Raw genomic sequence first — 20503 nt, forward strand, 5'->3', positions numbered from 1 at the left:
TCTCTACCTGCAATGGTGGTCGTGGCTAGCTTGGTCTTTTGCGTGGATAGTTTCCAGGGACCCCACGTATCGCTTCCCTGATGGGTTTTTGGGGGGGCACGTGGCAACATGCAATGTCTTTGATCTTGACACGTTGCATAGAGCATGGATCTAGTACAGTGTTGTTGGTGTCAAGGATGGGTGAGTTGCCTTTAGTACAAGAAGACGAGAGCCACAGAGTTTCTGCAGTTTGTGTGGTACGGAGGTAAGACAAACTCCGGGGACTTGTATGATGATGATGATGCAGATTGTCCCAGGTTGTTGTAAGAAAATTGGGATTGGACCGAAACGGCACCGACTAATATTAATTTTGTGGTGTCCAGGTGAAATGTTCCTCCAAAACCTGATGTTCATTTTTATTGTGCTGCGTTTGAGCATTTAGCCTTGTCACTACCACTTTGTGATGCTATTCATTGCTGGATTCTTGAAATTTATTTCTCCAATATAGTAATTAGGGTTCGTGTTTTATTGCTCAATATTAGAGTAATTCTTTTCGTGACCATAAATTTAAAAATACTGTTTTTCTTTAAAAAATATTAGACTAGTGTTCATACAAGTTTTATTCTATAAATATACAAAATAAAAGTTTATGGCAAACATGATTTCAACACAGATATAATAATAAAATTTTAATATGCATACTAACTATATATTTAAATTTAAAATTGATATCATATCAAAAGTTATAGTATGCATACTAATAATATAAAATAAATATGTTTGAATTAAAACTAGAAATGATATTTTTTTATTGAAGCATTTTAAAATAATAAAAATTTTATTATTGTCAAAGATGAAACATTTGTTCTAAGGGTTCATTACTCCTCACTTTGTGCAAGTAGAATGTTTGTAATGATCTTCTTAATATTCTAACAACATCACCTTAATTTAGATGCACTTCTAAATAAGGTTTTTGAATTGAAGTAAATACTCCATGATCTTTCAATAAAGTGAACCTAAGTTCTGGATCTGGAAAGAAAACCTATGCGTAAAATGAGAACAAAAACACTAAAATTGAGGTGAGGAAAAATGTGTAAAATTTGAAAATATTATGTGAAACTCTTCTTCCACCCCCTATTTATAGTAGATTTTAAAATCGAAAAAGTTAAGAAATTAATTATGATAAGAACTAGAATAATTTCCACCATTATTAATTTTGATTAACCACCATAAATCTAGAACTAAACCTGAATTTTTTAGCTATAAATCTAAAGTTTCTTAGCTGAAAAAATTGTTCAAGTTTGTGAAAAATGCTTCTAGAATAGACCATTTAGGTTCTTACATTCATAGAAATCTTTTAACAAAGTGAATCTAAACTCTAGATTTTGAAGAGAAATCAAGGCTTAAAGTGAAAGAAAGACATTAAAACTAAGGTGAGGAAGAATGTGTAACATCTAAAAAAATATCCTTGCATAAAACTCTTCTTTCATCATCCTTTTTTATAGTGGATTTTAGATGTTATAAATTAAAGAATTAAATCTAGTAACAATTACAATTAATTCGTATTATTATCAACTTTGATTAACCATCATAAATTTAGGATTAAACCTGAATATTTTGACCATAAATCTGAATTTTCTTGAGAGATTAATACTGCTTAGGACCAATCACCCAATAAGCATAGGACCAACCGCCCAAATGCCCTGGGTGCTAGCATGCTCGACACACATGTTGAGCTCAAGGCCAACACCCTTTATGGGCTCGGGCATGTGCCTGAGCCTAACTACCATGTTGTCTGGGTCTATTTTTCACCCATAACATGCTCAGGCAACCGTATGAGCCCAACACTCTCTTGTGATATTTTTTACTAATTTAATATGTTATCTTATTAATATTTGTATAAGAGATATTTATCTCTCATTAATGCATGTGTAAATTGTACTATTAAGGTAAAATTACACTTCATCATCTTCTCTCCACAAAAGAACAAGGTTCGTTGACTATAAATATCTCATGAATCCTTCAAGATTAAAGTTTATAATTTCTTTATTCTCAATATTTTTTACATATATATTTTTAGTGTCTATCCCTTTAAAATATCATTATACTCTCTCTCTCTACAAAGATATTTAAGCATCTAAAAGTCTTTATATCTACCAAAGACAACCCTTTATAAGTTTCAACTTCTAACCTACCTCAGCTTACCATGTACCAATCACCTATTATCGTTACTTTAGCTTACTAAGCATCAGCTATCAACCACTTTAACTATAAAAAAATAAATTAAATTACTAAAACTAAGAAATTAATCGATTATACAACATATAAACCTTATCCCTGAAGTACCTAGATTCTTAAGGATATCATCAAGAATTATGCATGATATCAATCCAATCGTCTTCAGACCTCTCCAGTCCACATGAATATAAAGGCTTGAGATCGGTGACATTGCTAGACTTGTCTTTTTCCGGAAAAATGCAGCAAATTCCGAGTTTAATAAATTGTCCACAAACAAAACCATATCAAAGTCTAAAGAAAAACACATGGATAAACACTATATCCTCCTGCATTCCTTATAGTCCACTCAAAAATCAAAATCAAAACAACATGGGATGTTTAAGTTGATATTGCTTGCCTTTTGTCCTCGCCATGAAAATGCATGCGATTTTGAGCTAGACAATTAGTCGTCATAAATTGTTATCACGTCCAAAATTAAAGAAGAAAGACATCAATCTCACACAAAAAATCACCAGCATGATGTTGCTTTGAGTTTCGTATCTATAAATGGACTAGCTCTGAATCTTCTACCTCACTGAATTTGGTATTGGTCAAAGCATTTAGCTTAATTGATAGCCACATCTTTTCTCTATTGCAACATATATATAATTAAATTTTAATTCGAATCTCCCTTTTTCTATGATTATTACTTGATTTCATGCATACAGGTCCTTGTAAATTGGGATACCAATGGAAACATTCTGGGGATCAATAGTAAAGAAAAATCAGAGAGAGAGAGAGAGAGAGAGAGAGAGAGAGAGAGAACATTGCATGATTTCAAAGCATATAACAATGAACTATACTCAAAATTGTACTCTCCATAAAGGAAAGGAAGAGCGTTTTTGAGTTCAAATCCTTCACTTATTATTATTCAAAGAATCAACGAAGTTAATTTCAGAATCCTGCCTTAACATTTAGAACCCTTGAGCAATCTCCAAACAAAACATCTTTCATGGAAATAAAGCTTGGACTAAAAAAGATAGCTTCAAAGTAGGATAGATAATTTTCTTGATTTCTTGTAATTGGTCTACATGCTTGATGAGGTCCAATTAAAACCCCACAAGAATCATCTTTTTTCTATAGTTGATGAATAGATTGGAGGATGGGAAAACTGGATTTGAGCAGCACAAACATGTGCAAAGCAAGTTTTCTTATTAGACTCGGGAGCTTCTAAGTAGTAAAAGAGGAATGAAGTTTTAGATGTTGTATTTATGTTATTAGACTAACGTAAATCATTCCTGGAGCTTCCCCTAACAATTTAATTTTTTAAATTTAGATAATTATTTAATTAATAATCAAACAAACACAGTTTGAGTCTCATTATCTAGTTTCAAACCACAGACAGCGGGATCCCAGTTCATGTCCAGATACCCTATTTTTCGTGTTAAATCGCTTAAGAGAAGTTCCCCTAACAAATAATACCTCTACAGGCATTAAAAAATCAATTTTTATTTGATGAATTCACTCGGGAAAATCTAAGGACAGGACCAATAGCATTTTGGATGCCACATTAGAATTTCTAATTTGGCTATTTCCCTTTTCTTTTTGTAAAGGAAAGAAAGCTTTGTAAGAATAAAAGAGAATTGTTGCAGCTGAGCTAATCAGACTAAACAAAACTGATGGGGCAATAGGGGTCTGAACTACTGCTAAGTGTAATGATGATTCAACGTAAATACAAAGCCCACTGTATTTAGATCAGAGTCTATTGGTACTTTCTTCTGCAAAAGCAACTTAGACACCCAGTATTGCGGGAGTGAAAACCCGCTCCATGATCAGCCAACTGCTTCTAAATCTACCTCTGCATCTGTCTCTCCATCTATCATCCCTGCCTCTGCTTCAGCGTCTGCTTCTAACTGGCCTGCCTCTTGACCACCATCCGTGTCGGAGCCTTGCTTTTGATGTTCATCTGGTGTTGGAGTGCCGCTTTGTGAAATACTGCCATTTGTGGCTGTGACATCAGTGTCCATTGGTGCAGCAGAGGCTTCAAGATCAATTCTAATTCCTTCACCATCAATCTCGCTTGCAGGTGTTGATATCTAGCAAAAGACACTTGCTTAAAGACCAGAAAACAGTGTCCTAACACATTTGTAGAGATTACCAATACATAAAGCCCCTAGCATCCTCTAATGTACCACATCTCAAGAGTTGAGATTTACTGGCAGCCATCTTTTACATTCTGAACATCTCAGATTTCACTCGTGAATTTTTAAACTGCAAAATGCAGTAAAAATCGATGTTTGAGACTGCCTGTAATTCTCTGTATTATTTGAGCTTTCGACAGTCCTAGTTTGTTCCAAAAACCTCATCTCATGTCATCAAAGAGTAGGCCAAGTGCCAGAATCTGATTAATAAGATTCCCTTGCAACATGAGACACCCTATTGTGGCAGAAAGCAACGTGCTGAAATTTAGAACAGTCAACCCATTTCTGTCAATCATCACATGTTTGATGCCCATGCATAATTTATGAAATAATTTAGTTTTATCAGATGAAAAATATTGAGTGGGTCCAGTTTCCAAAAAGTTAGCCTATTGCAGGTTATAAATAGGAATCTATAATTTCATTAGGAAGCTGCAATTTTTTAGACAGACAGACACTCAAGCTTCAAGCAGTTAAAACAATCTATTTGCAACCCCAACAACTCAAATCAATTCTCTCAAATGATTGCAAGCCAAAAAAACCTTTTATTTCTATTAAGATAAACTAGTTCAAATAAATTGTTACAAATTCACATTTCCATATGGAACTAGAGAGCTTATGTTAAAGACAGATACCTGATTATCTTCCACTTGATGTAAAGCACCCTTTGGCTCATCCTTTTTGGCACGTTTAGACCTGTCATTAGGTTTAGCTTGGTATTTGGACCGGACATCTGGTGGCAAGAGTTCTAAAGGAACAACTCCTTCAATACCATGGTCAGTAAACTGCAACAAAATTCACATAGATTCTGTTAGCCAATAGATTTGATGAAAAAAAAAATACATTAGAAACATTGGTTGCAATCATACTCGAGAGAAACCATCCAAATCCTGCCGAGCAGAGAAACGAAGACCTTTCCAGCAATAAACCTGGGAAAACAGAAGTAATTAAAATTTTTGCGGCCAGTAATCCACACTACCCGTCACAACAATTCAACTTGCAGCAACACAGTTTACCTTTAAAAGGAGCTAAAATGAGCAGTGAAGTGTGTGCTTATTGCTAGCAGATCACACTAAGTTCCTACTTTGACATAAAATTCAACACATCACAACTTGGGCAAGTATAAGAATTTTGGGTCATCCATGACTTTATCCCATCATTCCCATCCATATCTCAAAAAATAGATATCATATGATTTATTAACATGACTAACCTTGGAGCCACATGCAACTCAATTGACCATAAAGCTCAGAGCAGATGTGGATGATCCAATGTTTATACAGATTCCATGCACATGTATTAACTTTTATTAAGCTGGATGATTGATACCAACAAAACAGCTCTTCACTAAATTATTGGAGCATTTATACTCGAGTCCATGTATTCACTTTTAAAGGGAAACTAAAAAGATGTGTTAGTCACAAGACCATGAGTGTCCTAATTGTCAGGCGCAACAGGCAAGACACCAATCATGATACCACTCCTTGGATCCTTTAGCAGCACAGGCAAATGTCCCTCCAAGATATGAATTAACTGACCATAATCAAATAAGGTTCAAGTCAAAATACCGCAAATCTTTTATCCCTCCCTCCCTCTTTTCATTTTTCAATCCATGATGGACCTCTCTAGCTACCCATTATTGTCTTCTAGTTTAGGTGGTCAGTATTCCTCAAAGAACATCCCTTTAACATCCTAATACCCTTATTTATATCCCATTATGCAATTTATATTTTGTCTTTCATGCTCCCCAGAATTTATAGAATAGTTTACTTTTCAATCGTTTCCATATCAGACTTCTACACCAATTCCCTTAATCTTCAAGAAAATTATTTTTTCAGCCCCAAGAGCAATATATTCCAAAATTAATTACCACGTTACAAGTGATATCAGATAGTAACATTTAATATTATTACTTGTAGCTAACCACAATAATAGAAAAAGTAAAACAACTCAGTACCACCATAAATATGGAATAAAAAGTTCTGTTTTATCCAAAGAAAAAAAAATGATGTTCTAACATCAATTCTATGAGCTAAAACATACCCGGTTATTCTTGTGGTGATATTCAGCATCTATTCCAGCTGATGGATCCATCTATAAACTCAGTAAAGAAACAAACTTATTCAGATAGCTGACATGTCAAAATCTGTATAAAAGAAAAGTAAAAATAAATATCAGGTTATTAATTTAACTTGGAAAGGCATATTAGGGTGCTTACATCTTCTGCCAATGGTTTCCAGTAATCTGTGATAGCAGGAGTTCGAACACGTTGAGGATCAGTCAATGCATTCTGGAGAAGTTAAAAAAAAAAACCTGTATTAAGTTGATGAGCTAGAAGTATTAAACAAGCACAATATCAAATAACATCACAAAAGAACAAGAGGAAAGAAAAACTATAAATTATTTGGGCAATCACACCATTATGAGCTTTTTGGCATTTTGACCACAAATATCCATATAATTTATCATGCCATAAATTAAAAAATTCAGTAATGCAATATACCGAGAACACAATGCAATGAGTTTTGCTGTTGAATGAAACATGACAGGACAAGGAGACGGTCATATGACAAATCATTTGCATATTGTAAACATCAACTCAAACAGTGAACAAAACCAACCGGATTCTGATCTGCCCACTTCCACAATTGAGAGAGTTCTTTATTTCCTAGCCTCCACCTTGGCCTACTGGGGGATTAAGAAGAGCACACATGTTTCAGAATAATAGATGAAAACTTTGAACAGAAATGTAAAACAACCATCAGGGGTGAAGAAGTATACAATGGGGAAAAAAATTACAGGAGTCCTAAATTTGATTTTCAAATAATGAGTTGGAGGGCCATCAATGTAATTGATGCCATTGCAGGGCTCCATGTGTTTCACTGTGCACACATTTCCCCTCATTTTCTTGGTCAAAAGACAAACTTCTGGTTGAGATTATGAGTAGGCAATTATAAAACTACATTTCCACTGTTTTTTCTTTAAAAAAAAAACATTGTAATCCGCAAAAGAAAGCTAGGTGTAAATAAGTAGGATTAGAGGTGTTTACAACTTTATCAACCATAAAAAATTTCAATGTAGACCACTGCAAAATGACTTTCATATTGAACCACATATCAGAGCTTGTGAATTCATATTAGCTGTTTAGTTTTCAAAGTTATAAGCTTTAGCTAATTATTTCATTAGTGATGCAGATGCGGCTTTATAACCAATTAAATGTATCCAATAAAAAATAGCCCATGCATAAACACTTGAATATTCTGAAGGGCAGCAGAATGCTAATCAAGTGGCTTGCTATCCTATTGTCTTCAGCTAGGGGTGAGCAAAAAAACCGAAAAACCAATTAAACCGAGAAAACTGGAAAAAAAACCGAAAAAACCAAACCGTGAAAAAAAACCGATTAAACCGATTAAAATTTTAAAAAAAAACCAACTGGTTTAGTTCTGGTTCGGTTTTATAAGCGTGAAACAGAAAAAACCGAACCGAACCCAAACCGGAAAAAAACCGAGTCAAACTAGTTTGAACCGGTTTTTGTCCTAAAAAAACAAACCGAAACCGGTTGGTTTGAACCGGTTTCGTTTCATTTTGGTTTGGTTTTTTATAAAAAAAAATTCGGTTTGGTTACTTTTTTTTGATAAAAACCGAACCGAACCGAAAATGATCGCCCCTATCTTCAGCATCCTTCTTAGAGCACATTCCTAAAAGTATATAGTGTCAAGCATGAAAGGAAAAATGAAGCAGCCAACTTGCATACCGTTTTTTACCTCCATCTTGGACTGTTTTATTCTCTATTGGCTGTTTTTCAAATGGAGGGCAACCATCACGTTTCCACCACAACTAAAAGAATGAAAACTGTTATTATTCTAAACAAAGGTCATCTCACAACATAAGCTACAGATATGCATATCTGATATCTATAAAGGGAGAGAGACATAATAAGCATATTCTTACCCAATTCTTTTCACGTTCTAGTATATGCTCAACCATGTGAAGAAAATCTTTCCCTTTAGGTGGAGTCATTTCAAGTAATTTTTTAACATGCTCCTCGCGAGATCTTATTTCTTCTTTCTGGAACAAGCAGAACGAAGACAGTCATAACAATCATGTCATTCTATCCATCCCATATATGCATTATTCACAAGTAAAAAATAATACATAATTCTAGTCAAGTAGACAAGAATACAAATGATATAACATTGTATAAGGAGGGTGGAGTTCTTGATGAAGCAGTTCCTTTTCTCTCAAAGGGAAAATAAAGAGCACAAGGAGAAGAGGGACAGAAAGCAGGATGATCTTATATACAGACTGCAGAACAATGCAGGTTCTTCGGAGCACATGGTGCAGTAGTGTTGTGCACCAATTATGTACGAGTAAAGAGCAGAAAGAATCAGCAAGAGGTTTGTGAGGAGAACCGGGCATTCTTAATGCAAGAGAATGCATGTGGCAGGAACATGCCTATATTGCAAGCACATAAAGTTGAAATCGAGCAGGTCTCTGCCTCAAAGCTTGTGTCACCAATCTGTTTCAATTGAAGGCATCAACCCAAGTTTTCTTAAGATGTGCCAAGCCATTCTCTTATTTCATATATTTTATTGCTACTATTACCTTAGGAGTTTTCTTCAAGCACAGCTTGTGCACTTTTATATAACAAATTTGGAGTCCCCTCTCTTCTTTCTCTCTTTCTTTAAATTATTAATCATAAATGAGAATGAGACACGCGCTCCTCTCTTTATATGCCATGCGAAGGTAATGTCACTCTCAATTTTGTTCTTACAAACATGAAGTGCATGGAAAAGTTTGCTTGCAAACCACCTGTTACCTCGCCATGGAAGCATTCTCGCTTTTATTGTGATTAGTAGAATGTAAATGCTCAGCTTGATTAGTTATGTTAATTATGCTATTTAACTATCACGGTAAGATTGTCATTTCACGTTCTCATTATCATCCTTGATGTGTAATCAAGAGTTACTCAGATTGTTGTTATGGTTGCACTAATCATGCTCTTTGTTTGGTTTTGAATTATCAAAGCAATGTGGATTTCAAAGTGCATATTGTCTGTAAAGAAATATACAAGCAGGAATTTAATGTTGGTAATATGTTTTTGTTTCCCTTAAAAAAGGTTCCTAAAAGGGAACAATGGATAGAGAAAAACATTCATATTTCACCTGAGTCTCCCTAATTACCCATTTTATCAAGTACATGCACAATGCAATGCCTTTGCACGTCTAGAATCTGCCACATGTAAGCTTTAATAACTTCACAAAAGCAAAGATAAAGAAAAAATGGATACTTTCCAGAATTTCATCCTTGCCAAACAGTTCAAACATATGCTATGAGAAGAGTAACACATGCATGAAGCCCTCAATGTTTCAACTTTTTTGGGACGTAGATGCTAGAAATCTCAAGAGAATTTGATGAAATGCAACAGCATCAAACTCATGCTTTCAGAATGTTCTGGAAACCTAATATTCAAACAAGTGCATATATCAGAACTTCAATGATGAAAATAAATAGTGGACAAAACACAAGCATGAATCAATCTTGCATGCGCGAGCACACAAACATCCAATTCACGTGCATGTGTGCAAATAATTTGCATATTGTTGTATAACTTCCAAAATCAATAATGAAACAGCACTAACCATGCTTTCAGATGTTAAATCTTTGTCATTCTTTCCAGGAGCCTGCAAAAAAAAAAAAAAGAGTTCATCAATTAGTGAAGAATACAAGTGTAGAAAAAGAAGACAACAGATTAAATAAAGAAATGAGAAGCACACAAAAGGCTTTAATTAGATAATCCAGCAGTAATTACCTTAAGGTAGTCAAACAGTATGAGACACTGCACAAGAACATGGCGGCGAAAACTTGGATCTTTTAACTGGAAAATTAAATAAAAAAAAGTGATAAGCTAAACATTAGATCAGGATGTTCTTTATAAATTGTTCAGCAGCGGTTTCCAACACCAGTCACCTCTAAACCCATCAGTTTACTGCTTGTGAGATACTTTATGTTAAATGCTGCTGCCTCTTCCTCCAAATTGTTAGCATCTCCTTCTTCCTCACTCAAAGGCTGAGCTTCGAAGGTATTCAAGACAACCTATTTATTTCAAAAATTAAAAAATCTTCATTGTAAAGGTAATAAATTTGGTAGAATAAAAGACAAAACATAAAACTCATTGAAAGATAAAAGTCACCATCAAACTCGATGAGAATTTTTGCCACTTGATAGGAGAAAGAGTAAGAGAAGGGTCACAGAAGTACTCCTGAAAATACAAGCAGACAAATTCATCAGAGTAATTAGATCAAGTAGCAGTGAAACAGAAGAAAACATCACTTAGAGAGAAAGGAAAACAGCTATCAAACTCCTAATGATAAAATAAAATAGGTCATCCCTTTAGGGGCACCAAAATCCTAATAGTTCTAAGCAAGAGAAAAAAAGGAAAGTCAAATAAGAAAAGCAGACCGAACATAGTAGAGAACTCTTGATTAATTTTCTAATTTCCTCAATAAACCACAAATCTTAAAAGTATTAAGATTCCTACATAAGAAAATTCTTAAATAGACAAGATTTATAAGAAAAAATAAGATATACAGAATAAAAGTTCAAATTAAAATAATTTAAAATTTTATGTTTTCCTTGCATATTTTATTTCTTTTCCCCATAAGAAGGAGCTAAATGCATGATTGTGTTTCCTCTTTGAATCAATTATCATGGATAAGTAGTTTCTCACATAAATACCCCCAGATTTTGTAATAGAGTTTTTGACAGAGTATGTTAAGCATGTGTTTTGGTAAAAGAGAATGCAATCCTTTTCTAAACTAACAACGATTGTAGAGGCAAGGTCTACCTGTAAACTCCACAAGGTTTTATAGAAGTTGAAGTCAAGAGAAATGGCTGCAAAAAAGGGACAAAGAGTAGCACATACAATCCCACAATAAAGTTAGAGGTAACGGACAGTACAAGTCAATACAAAGTTCACTGAAGTTTTCTGTAGCTAAGATGTACCAGCTGGTGGCTCTTTCTCATATTTAGTCTCATTTGATGTGTTGAAAACTCCTTTAATGTTTACAGCTGCAGCCATTAAGCAAACCAAAGTAACATATTAATCCAACGAAAGCAATCTCTATCAAAATACAAGAGCTGAAAATAAATACATACCTGAGCGCTCAGATAGTGGAAAAAAGTGTGCCAGAAACATAAGAATTCGTCCACAAAACACGACATCATTTGCCTGTAAAGTTAATATGTTAGAATCAAACATTAAGGAGACAGTAGGTAGTGGCCCCTATCAAATTTTCCTTTAACCGAAAAAAAAAAGAAAGAAAAAGGGAGAAGGGAAAACAATTAAAAGAAGAATTTATAATTGTATTATTTTAATTCAGACAAAGGCAAATCTGACTTTGTTGTTCAAATTGCTATGGATGAGCATTCTTCTGTTTGCTTCATTATGAAATTCCAACCTACAAAGATCATCTAAAATAACTTAACCCCACCAAGAATAAAGAACTGAATCAAGAGCTAAATCCACATTTAACGTTACCTGAAAATCACTGTTGGACACATTCTTTTAAGTGAAATAAAGAGAACAGTTGTAAATCTTCATCCAAGATTCATAATAAACAGCTTTTACTCTCTAACGTGATCAGGCCAAACCAATACAAATTCTTTTGTTGGTATAAGTTTGCATGCATGAATTATGCTTATGTATGCATTATATATATATTGATGGACCAAACTACCTTTGAAAGGCGACGGAGAAGTTGATTGCATGTTCTCAACATTACAAGTTTTCCACGAGCAAAAAGTTCTTGCTAAATGCAAAACGACCATCAAAACAAACACAACTGTTAGTCGCGATAGAATATGCGGGACTGGTGTTGGAGAGTCTAGTCAATATCATGGCATGGATAAGAAGATAAACAAAAATTTGGAACAATTTGAAAGCATATACCTTTCCAAGTATATCTTGCTTACTCTCTATGTAACCAAAAATATCCTTGCAATTTCTCATTGTAGACATTTCTGTCAAATCTTCCAACAACTGGAATATCATACCACCCTCAATATGTTCTCTCTCACATAGATATAGAACAACATCTGGCAGCACCAAAAAGAAGTTTGAACTTTGAAATGTAATAATGAGATAATAAGATATGTGCAAAAGATAAACAACTTGGTGCTGCCACAAGAATCAGAGACCCAATAAAAAGTAATGAAACATCTACATCATTGGTTCAAGCTCTATTCAAGTCCACCAAAAGAAGTCCTTCAGATTGATTAAAATATACAATTATAAATAAAAAGACTAAGCCATCACCAGGTAGGATACTTGGTCACTCGCTACAGAAATCATTTACAAATTCAGACAACTTCTAGGAGTCTCGTCCCGGAGAAAGAATAGTTTGCTAAAGTGGGAGTTTCTAAAACATTTGTACTTCAGGAGTCTATAGCTTGCATCAATCCTTTCACAATCCAAGCAATAGTTAGAGAACTGAATGAGACAAGTCAAATTAACTCAAAGTTGATCTGAACATCACAAAGATGACAGTTTTAAGGATTTGCAAAACTCTTTCAAGCTCCATCATCGAAACCTAGTGTGGGAGCAATTTTGTACAAGTTTTGTTTACCAAATTACATTTTAAAATCATTAAATTTCTATAAAGAAAAGACAAAAATTTCTATCAATCAGCACTCCGATAGCTTCATACATTTGTATACTGTGTAGACATGTGTTCAGCTATGTAACTACTCTTGTTTGGTTTGGCTGTTCAAAGACAATCCAAAATGAAACACCAAATTTGTAAGCCAACTGGACATAGATCAATTTTTGCCTTAGACCCATTCCTGAATAAAGTACAGCGAATTCCACAATTTCTTACAAGTCTAAGAGGGAAAAAACTGATAAGAGAAAAAAACCTCTTGCGGAACTAAGCAATTCTATTTTGCATGAATTCTCTCAGTCAACTAAACCAGAGCAAGCCAACACAATAAGAAGGCTCTCACAAAAACAATTTTCAGGTATTTATGTAATATTCTGCATCCAAAGGGGAATGTTCAATCCTCCCAGATGAAAAAGATTTCCTACTACTGAAAAAAGTGAGACCAGAAAGGCAATGAAATCACATACTTTTTATTAATATCCATCTTCCACGACTTTGGTCCTTGTAAAATACTTTACCAAATTAAGAACAACATAATTCAGAATCTCGGGCATGCCCGTGCACACTCACACATAGAGGGACTAAATAACAATTAGCTTGACATGTACCTAGTAAACGAGGAATTTGACCCTGAGAGTTTTCTTCATCATCAATTGACTTCCCAGACAACATAATTTCCTCCCCCGACTGTGCAGCAGAAGACTGCAGCAGAAACAAAGGCAAAATCTCTCAGCTCAACAAACAGAAACAAGCAACAAGAAAAGAAAATCACAATTATGCCTATATCTGTATATAAAAGAACATACCACAAGCTCCTGAAGCAACGTCCGCAGCATATTCTCCAACAATTGATTCTCATCTTGCACCAATTTAGTTTGCTTCTAAAATCATCATTCAATTAAGAATTAATACGCATTCACGCGTCAAAACCAAAAACAAAAAGATTCCAAATTTATTAGTCTATCCATATTGAAATAAATAAAAAGATTGATAAATCACCTGAGGTTTAATAAATTCTTGAACAGTCTTAAGAGCAAAAGTTTCAACTGGCCCAGGCTGCAATATAGCCTTGCTGAATTCTTCCTAAGAAGCATAAAAATAAAACCACCATAAATCATCATTCAAATAGAAAACAAAAAGGAAACGACAGTATAATATTTATTAAAAATCAACAAGAGTGAGTAAAGTCCTCAGAAATTTTGAAATTTTGAAAACCTGTAACTAAAATTAACGACTAAAATCACAATTAGGTTACCGATTATTCTCTATTTGACCATTTAAATTGCGATCAAAAGTTGATTAAATTTCAAAAAAATATGAAACTGAAACCCTAACAAAAATGTCAAAAACTACACCACAAAGAAATTAAAAATGCAGAGATTTAATGACAGGAAAAAGAAGAAGAAATCGTTACCATGTTGAAGAGTTTAACTACACTGAAAGCCTAAAAATCACGAACCGCACTGTACTGGCAAGTGATTTTGGTGCGGTGAGTGCAGTTGAAGGAAAGAGAGGGAAGCAGCTGTGTCAAGGGAGCAGCAGCCCAAGAAGAAAGAAGATCGAACTCTTGACTCCGTACAAAGACAGGCCAGCTAGTTGGTCTTGGGCTTTGTCTTGGTACTGGGCTTTGTCTTGGTCTTGGTCTTGGTCTTGGTATTGGGCTTGGTCTTGTAAATGTCATAGAAGACTAGCCCGTATTGTTGTTTTCTCTCTTACATTAGGATTTTTATATTTTCCGAGTCACAAACGGAAGCCAAGATCCCTATATATATTCACTCAGCCAGCCTTGCAATTCTCAATCCAAAAACTTCCATCGATTCCTTTTCCGTGTTCTGTAGTCTCTGGTCATCAGCGATCTCTCTTCTCCCAAGCCCTTTTGCTGCACAAACATGGCTCGTTATGTGATTTTTCCGATGGCCATCTTTCTTGCTTTTTGTATGCTGTCATGCATAGCACTGCAACAACCATGCGCAACCTACAAATTTTCGAACAACAAACAGTTCTCTTCTTGCAGCGATTTGCCTGTTTTGAGTTCCTCTCTTCACTGGAACTACCATCCATCATCCAACAGAGTTGATGTTGCCTTCAGGCATACTGGTGTGACTGATCGCAGATGGATTGCTTGGGCTATCAATCCAACTTCAGGAGGGATGATTGGTTCGCAAGCGATCGTTTCTTTTCCGAGAACGGATGGAGGACTTGCAGTTTATACTTCGCCGATAACAAGTTATGGAACTCGATTGGAACAAGGAAATCTTAGCTTTCCTGTCTTGGACTTGTCTGCTACTAATCAGAACAATGAGATGATAATCTATGCAAGCTTAGAGCTCCATGGAAACATCAGTACAGTCAATCATCTCTGGCAAGTAGGTCCAATGTCTGAAAACACTCCAATGATGCATAGTGTTGCTCCATCCAGTCCCAATGTTAAATCCATGGGGAGTTTGGACTTCCTTTCCGGAAGGATTACAACGACAAGAAGTTCTTCAAGCACACTGAGAAATATCCATGGAATATTGAACACGGTAAGCTGGGGTATTCTAATGCCTATTGGGGCCGTCATTGCAAGATACTTGAAAAGGTTCGAATCTGCAGACCCTTTATGGTTCTACTTGCATGTCAGTTGTCAACTGCTGGCCTATATTCTTGGTGGTCTAGCTGGATTTGGGAGTGGGATATTTCTTGGCGCAAGGTCTCATGGAATTGAACATAGCTCTCACAAAATCATCGGCATTGTCCTCTTCTGCCTTGCAACAGCACAGGTGTTTGGTGGTCTGGTCAGACCTAACAAAGACAGCAAGTATCGCCCCTTCTTCAACTGGTTTCACTTGCTTGCGGGTTGCTCAACACTTATCCTAGGCATATTCAACATATACAAAGGATTTGACATATTGCACGCTGCAAAATTTTGGAGGCTGGCCTACAGTGGTGTAATACTAACTTTGCTATTGGCCACGCTACTTTTGGAAATATGCACAAGGTGGTGCATGCCAGTCGCTAAGCGTTCTATGTCGAATACCGTGGACAAAAACACATCCACTGTCGTTGCAGTAGCTGCAATGGAGGTTTAGATTTGGGATGCGCAATGCTGCATTGGGACTTGCGATTAATTGAAAGAGAAACTTGTCTGCAGCTGGTCAAGGTGCACCACAGGTGGAGGAGGTTTTGATGGAAAATATTTGATGCACAGCTCATTTTTATATTGAATAATTATTAATAATAATTGAACCCCTTTATACTGATTCTATTGAGCTTGGAATCACTATATGTTTTTTCCAACTCTGCTATCCCATGCTGTCCTGATCTTCTATGTAGGACATCTTCATCAATTTCCTGATCTTCTATGCAGAAAATCTTCATCAATGTGATCTTCTGATCTTTATCATTTGAAATACAAAAATTTACATTTTTGAAATACAAAAATAATCGTGCTCTAATTTCTCATATTGTGATGCAGTTCTCTAGTCCAGCAAGAATAGTTGTTCTTCGTTCAAATTGAAAATTTACAAGGCCGTGTGATACCAGGATAAAAACACTATTTCTCCCCACGTCTCTCTCCAAATTTTTTCTTGTCATGCTTGATCCATACTTTCTCCTTGTGCTGTTGATTTGAAAATTTGTTCCACTTTGCTCAGTACTAACGAAACTGTTTATCCTGTTCGCTACAAGGATGTCCCCAAAATTACGCCAGAGACAAAAATAACCATAAAACACATTTGGTTAGAAACGTAAATATAAAATAAATTTATATATGATTTTTGTACCAGTTTAATTCAGCAAAGGTGAGCATATTTTCAAATCAACATGTTCCATCGAACATTGATATATATATATATATATAGCATAAAACTTCAAAAGAAAAGGAAAGAAAATGTTTTCCCACACAACATACAAAGAACAAAAAATTGAGACAATGAATACGCCCAAAATCATCATCTCTCCAAAATTTTGTAAGCGTTAATTTGCATTGGCACTATTTGGCGTTGCCATGAAAACAATTAACATCTCAAGCACTCAAACAATGTAAGAAAGACACTAACTCCATCAGATGATCTTTGCTAGAGTCATATGTATCGGTCAAATTCTAGCAAGTGACACATCATTAAAAAGGCAAGATTGATGTCAATTTTCCTCTTACTTTGGAACTATACAAGCACCTGAAAGCAATATCAGATCGATGCATCTAAAAGGATCCAGAATGTCGATTAATCATAGGTTCCATCACTCAGATTTATCTCTATTCCCTGAAGTTGCTGGCGCAAACTGTTTGAATACGGGAGAGTATTTGTGGTGCCGGATGAACATGATCAGAAGAAAAGAATTGGCAGCCAGAAACACTAAGCCTGCCAACCAAAGCTGGAGGAAAACATTTTTCCCCTTAAATTCAAGTAAATAACCCCACAACAACCAATGGGTCTGAGCTCCCATCCATAGAAGTACACAACTTAAGCCTTCCCACTTCAGCTTCATTTTGCTCCATGGCAGTATTAGAGGCAACAAGCAAAAAAACCATACAAAGTACTGTGCGGTAATTACCTGTCAACCAACATAAATGTGACTTAAATCAAATATGGAACCGTATTTTTTTTTCTTTAAATACTAATAAAAACATGATTCTAAGAAAATTTGATGAGTGTTGTTGTCACCAGAAACTTGATTTACCCCACAGAGAGGGCCATGAAGATAAACAGATAAATAAACGGAAAGCTTGTTCGACAAACAATTAAAAGAAACGAAGCGTGCAAATCATGTGTTCTGGTACTGGTACTTAATGGATGATAAACATAGCAAATGGAAGTTCAGTAAAGTTGCAATAAGTGACTGAAACGAACCTTATTGAATGCCACAAAAGCCACTGTCTGCAAGAAAAGGCAGAACGGAAGGTCTTGAGCAAAGCGAATAATAAGAACCAGCTGCACTATCAATTGGGGCAAAAAGGAGATGAGCTTCTCCACCACTGAAAATTCATGTTCAACATGGAGATATATGTGATAGAAATAGATGGAAAAATTATGTCTTGGATCTGTACGAGTGAGATGGTACAGCAACGCCTCATTTAAAAACTCCCATCTGTATAAATAGAAGAAAAGACCAGTACATAGCATGAAAACAGATCCCGAGACCATTGCAAACATAATTCTCCCTCTTGTAAATATGGTTTTCAATGCAGTCCATACACCATATACTTCAGATACTTCTTTGCGACCGTGAGACGCATTATCTTGACTAGATTTCCAATTCACAAGACATGGCTTCTGACCAGATTGGAAGGAATGCGGATCAAGAACCAGAACTATAGGGAGAGCATAGATTATGGGATAAATCCTGAAATGGACAACCAATCCATACCAAAATGCAGCTTGGACAACATTACCTGCACGACAGAAAATAGCACGGTATCAAGAGAATTGGATATCTAGATGTGCTTGCACCGTGCAAATACCAATCACGGAAAATATCACGAAACATTGCCTCCCCCTCCCTTATGTGCAGGAAAAAAAGAAATGGAGAGGAGCCAACTACCCTAACAATCTAATTTTTCTATATGCCAACATTAAAGCATTTATATCTTAAGACTCTAGGGGGGGAAGCTGGGTAAAGAATGGTCATGTTAGCAGTTGACAAAAAATGAGAAGTTAGCACTTCAGAGTGAGCAGAGCACACCCTAAAACACTACAAAGAATCTAGCAAAACAGACAACATATCACTATCAATTGGCATGTTCTTTAGCATCTATATGTGTACGTTAAAGCATTTATATCTTAAAAAACCTTCACTTCTGAAAAAATAAGAGCTGGGTAAAGAATCGTCGTGTTAGCTGTTGAAAAAGGAAAAGTTAGCACTTCAGAGTGAGCAGAGCACTCCCTAAAAAGAATCTAGCAAACCAAACCACATATCACTATTATTTGGCATTTTGTTTAGTTTTCGTAACCTATTGCCCCTAATCTCTCCAATAGTAGTTAGAACAATCAAGCCATCAAAAGTAGGCGACAAGGAGTTGTCTCTCACATTTCATACCTCAAATTGAATCACAATTTCACGAAACAGATTGATAGATGGACGCTAGTTGAATTGAACCCACTTAGAAGTATCAGCTACATTATCCATTTTTCAACAAGAATACATAGAAAGAAGTAGAAATATACCATTGATAAGACAGATAATGATCCATAAAATCATGGCACACACGATAGGCTCGCAGTTCCCACGGGTTCCAATGGTGAAGGTAAATGGATTCAGCAGCCATACCATTACAGAATACAAACACATATCCTCAGGGACCTCACGTTTCTTCAAAATGTACTGAATAAATGACCCCACAAATAAATCTGTAAAATCAAATAACATAAAGCTATAATTTAAAAAGAACCCAGCGTTTAAAACCAAAATCCAAGCTAGAAAAACAAGCGAGATCATTTCAAAGTTCGAATCTTTTGCATAAAACTATTAACTAAAACGAACCCAGCTTTCGAAACCAAAATCCAATCAAGAAAACCACGGTAAACCAATTCAAAGTTTGAAACTTTTTCACTTTACCTGCAGCAGAGAAGATGAATTTGCCCCAAGAACGATGAATAAAAGAATTGGGTGTCAATAAAAAGGCAAGCAAAGGTGAGTATCTATAGGTAGTTCTTTTATAAGGAGATTCACCATTAGCCATTAATGAAGCAGCATCAGAAAATACAAGGTAATCTACATCTGTGTACCTAACTTCCATGTGGGTATCTTGCCACTCTCCGTACACAATTAGAATAACACGAAAAATGGCTGAGAGGAGAAGCAGGGTACGGATTTTTAGCCATTTCATTGCTGAAATAGAAGACAAGAAAGATGATCTATAGGGTCAGATGGAAAATATAGAAGTTGAGTGGTAAGAAATGGTGTACGCTGTCACTGAAGGTAGCAGGAGAGGTCTATAACATTGGGTGGTGTGTGGATCTTGAAAGCCTGTTTAGTGTTTAGGACTCGCTAAAGGTCATGTGTCACTACACTAACACAATTCTCAACGGAAGCGCATGTTTGTTTTTATATTTTAAAATTATTTTAAAAAAATCGAATTTTTTTAATTATTTTCGTTAAAAAAATTTTTGCTTTTTCATGTTGTTTTGGTATATTAATGTTAAGAAAAAATTTTAGAAAGTATTATTTCAATATTTTTTAAATTTTTTATTTTTTAATTTGATTTTTAAAATTTTTTTTTGATTTAATTATAATTAAAAACCTATTAATTTTAATTTATTATGATAGGGTGGGATTGAAAGAAGATGGACCAAAATGAAATGAGCGCAAAACATAAATAGCGTGCTATAAGTTTTGAAAAAATCATCTTTATCCTCAAACTTCAAAAATAATGTGAATTATACAATTCCGGTACCTTAATAATTTTTAGATTTAATTGTAAATCCCGATTAAAAAACATCGGTAACATTACCGGGGAATGGTAATAAG

General features: G+C 35.2%; 3 protein-coding genes across 4 annotated transcripts; 1 reads left to right on the forward strand and 2 right to left on the reverse strand.

Annotated features, from left to right (window-relative positions):
• Window positions 1–3685: 3685 nt before the first annotated feature.
• On the reverse strand, window positions 3686–14606 carry LOC133681098 (THO complex subunit 1-like). The gene is made up of 21 exons (XM_062104196.1): window positions 14469–14606; window positions 14054–14137; window positions 13861–13935; window positions 13663–13756; window positions 12346–12491; window positions 12134–12205; window positions 11553–11625; window positions 11400–11465; window positions 11242–11288; window positions 10588–10656; window positions 10365–10490; window positions 10207–10272; window positions 10037–10078; window positions 8346–8462; window positions 8149–8231; window positions 7016–7082; window positions 6613–6684; window positions 6438–6488; window positions 5264–5323; window positions 5030–5179; window positions 3686–4292 (listed from the first exon to the last, which is right to left on the reverse strand). Exons 1-21 carry the CDS (start codon window positions 14469–14471, stop codon window positions 4029–4031), a joined length of 1827 nt encoding a protein of 608 aa, XP_061960180.1. The 5' UTR covers window positions 14472–14606; the 3' UTR covers window positions 3686–4028.
• Window positions 14607–14943: 337 nt separating this feature from the next.
• LOC133682590 (cytochrome b561 and DOMON domain-containing protein At5g47530-like) lies at window positions 14944–16125 on the forward strand. The gene has a single exon (XM_062105998.1). It carries the CDS (start codon window positions 14944–14946, stop codon window positions 16123–16125), a length of 1182 nt encoding a protein of 393 aa, XP_061961982.1.
• An 847-nt stretch (window positions 16126–16972) lies between these two features.
• On the reverse strand, window positions 16973–20037 carry LOC133684101 (GPI mannosyltransferase 1). Of its 2 annotated transcripts, XM_062106815.1 has the most exons (4): window positions 19592–20036; window positions 19201–19383; window positions 17887–18428; window positions 16973–17590 (listed from the first exon to the last, which is right to left on the reverse strand). In XM_062106815.1, the coding sequence occupies exons 1-4, from the start codon at window positions 19860–19862 to the stop codon at window positions 17276–17278; spliced, it is 1311 nt and encodes a 436-aa protein (XP_061962799.1). In that variant the 5' UTR covers window positions 19863–20036; the 3' UTR covers window positions 16973–17275. The 2 variants fall into 2 exon arrangements, with proteins under 2 accessions (XP_061962799.1, XP_061962800.1); XM_062106816.1 differs by lacking the exon at window positions 19201–19383 and having other exon boundaries at window positions 19592–20037.
• Window positions 20038–20503: the final 466 nt, after the last annotated feature.

This window comes from Populus nigra, chromosome 1 (assembly GCF_951802175.1).
Source record: "Populus nigra chromosome 1, ddPopNigr1.1, whole genome shotgun sequence".
NCBI lineage: Eukaryota > Viridiplantae > Streptophyta > Magnoliopsida > Malpighiales > Salicaceae > Populus > Populus nigra.

Bases quoted from the DNA above. Each gene is read 5' to 3' on its own strand.
- LOC133681098 (XM_062104196.1), bottom strand. The intron at 8,463-10,036 runs GTTAGTGCTGTT...TGCTTGTTCCAG, and splicing joins ATTTAACATCTGAAAGCATG to AAAGAAGAAATAAGATCTCG. The intron at 7,083-8,148 runs GTATGCAAGTTG...TTAATCCCCCAG, and splicing joins CAAGATGGAGGTAAAAAACG to TAGGCCAAGGTGGAGGCTAG.
- LOC133682590 (XM_062105998.1), top strand. From the start codon at position 14,944: ATGGCTCGTTATGTGATTTTTCCGATGGCCATCTTTCTTGCTTTTTGT.
- LOC133684101 (XM_062106815.1), bottom strand. From the start codon at position 19,862: ATGAAATGGCTAAAAATCCGTACCCTGCTTCTCCTCTCAGCCATTTTT. The intron at 18,429-19,200 runs GTATATTTCTAC...TCTGTCGTGCAG, and splicing joins CATTATCTGTCTTATCAATG to GTAATGTTGTCCAAGCTGCA. The intron at 17,591-17,886 runs GTTCGTTTCAGT...GTTGGTTGACAG, and splicing joins CTTTTGTGGCATTCAATAAG to GTAATTACCGCACAGTACTT.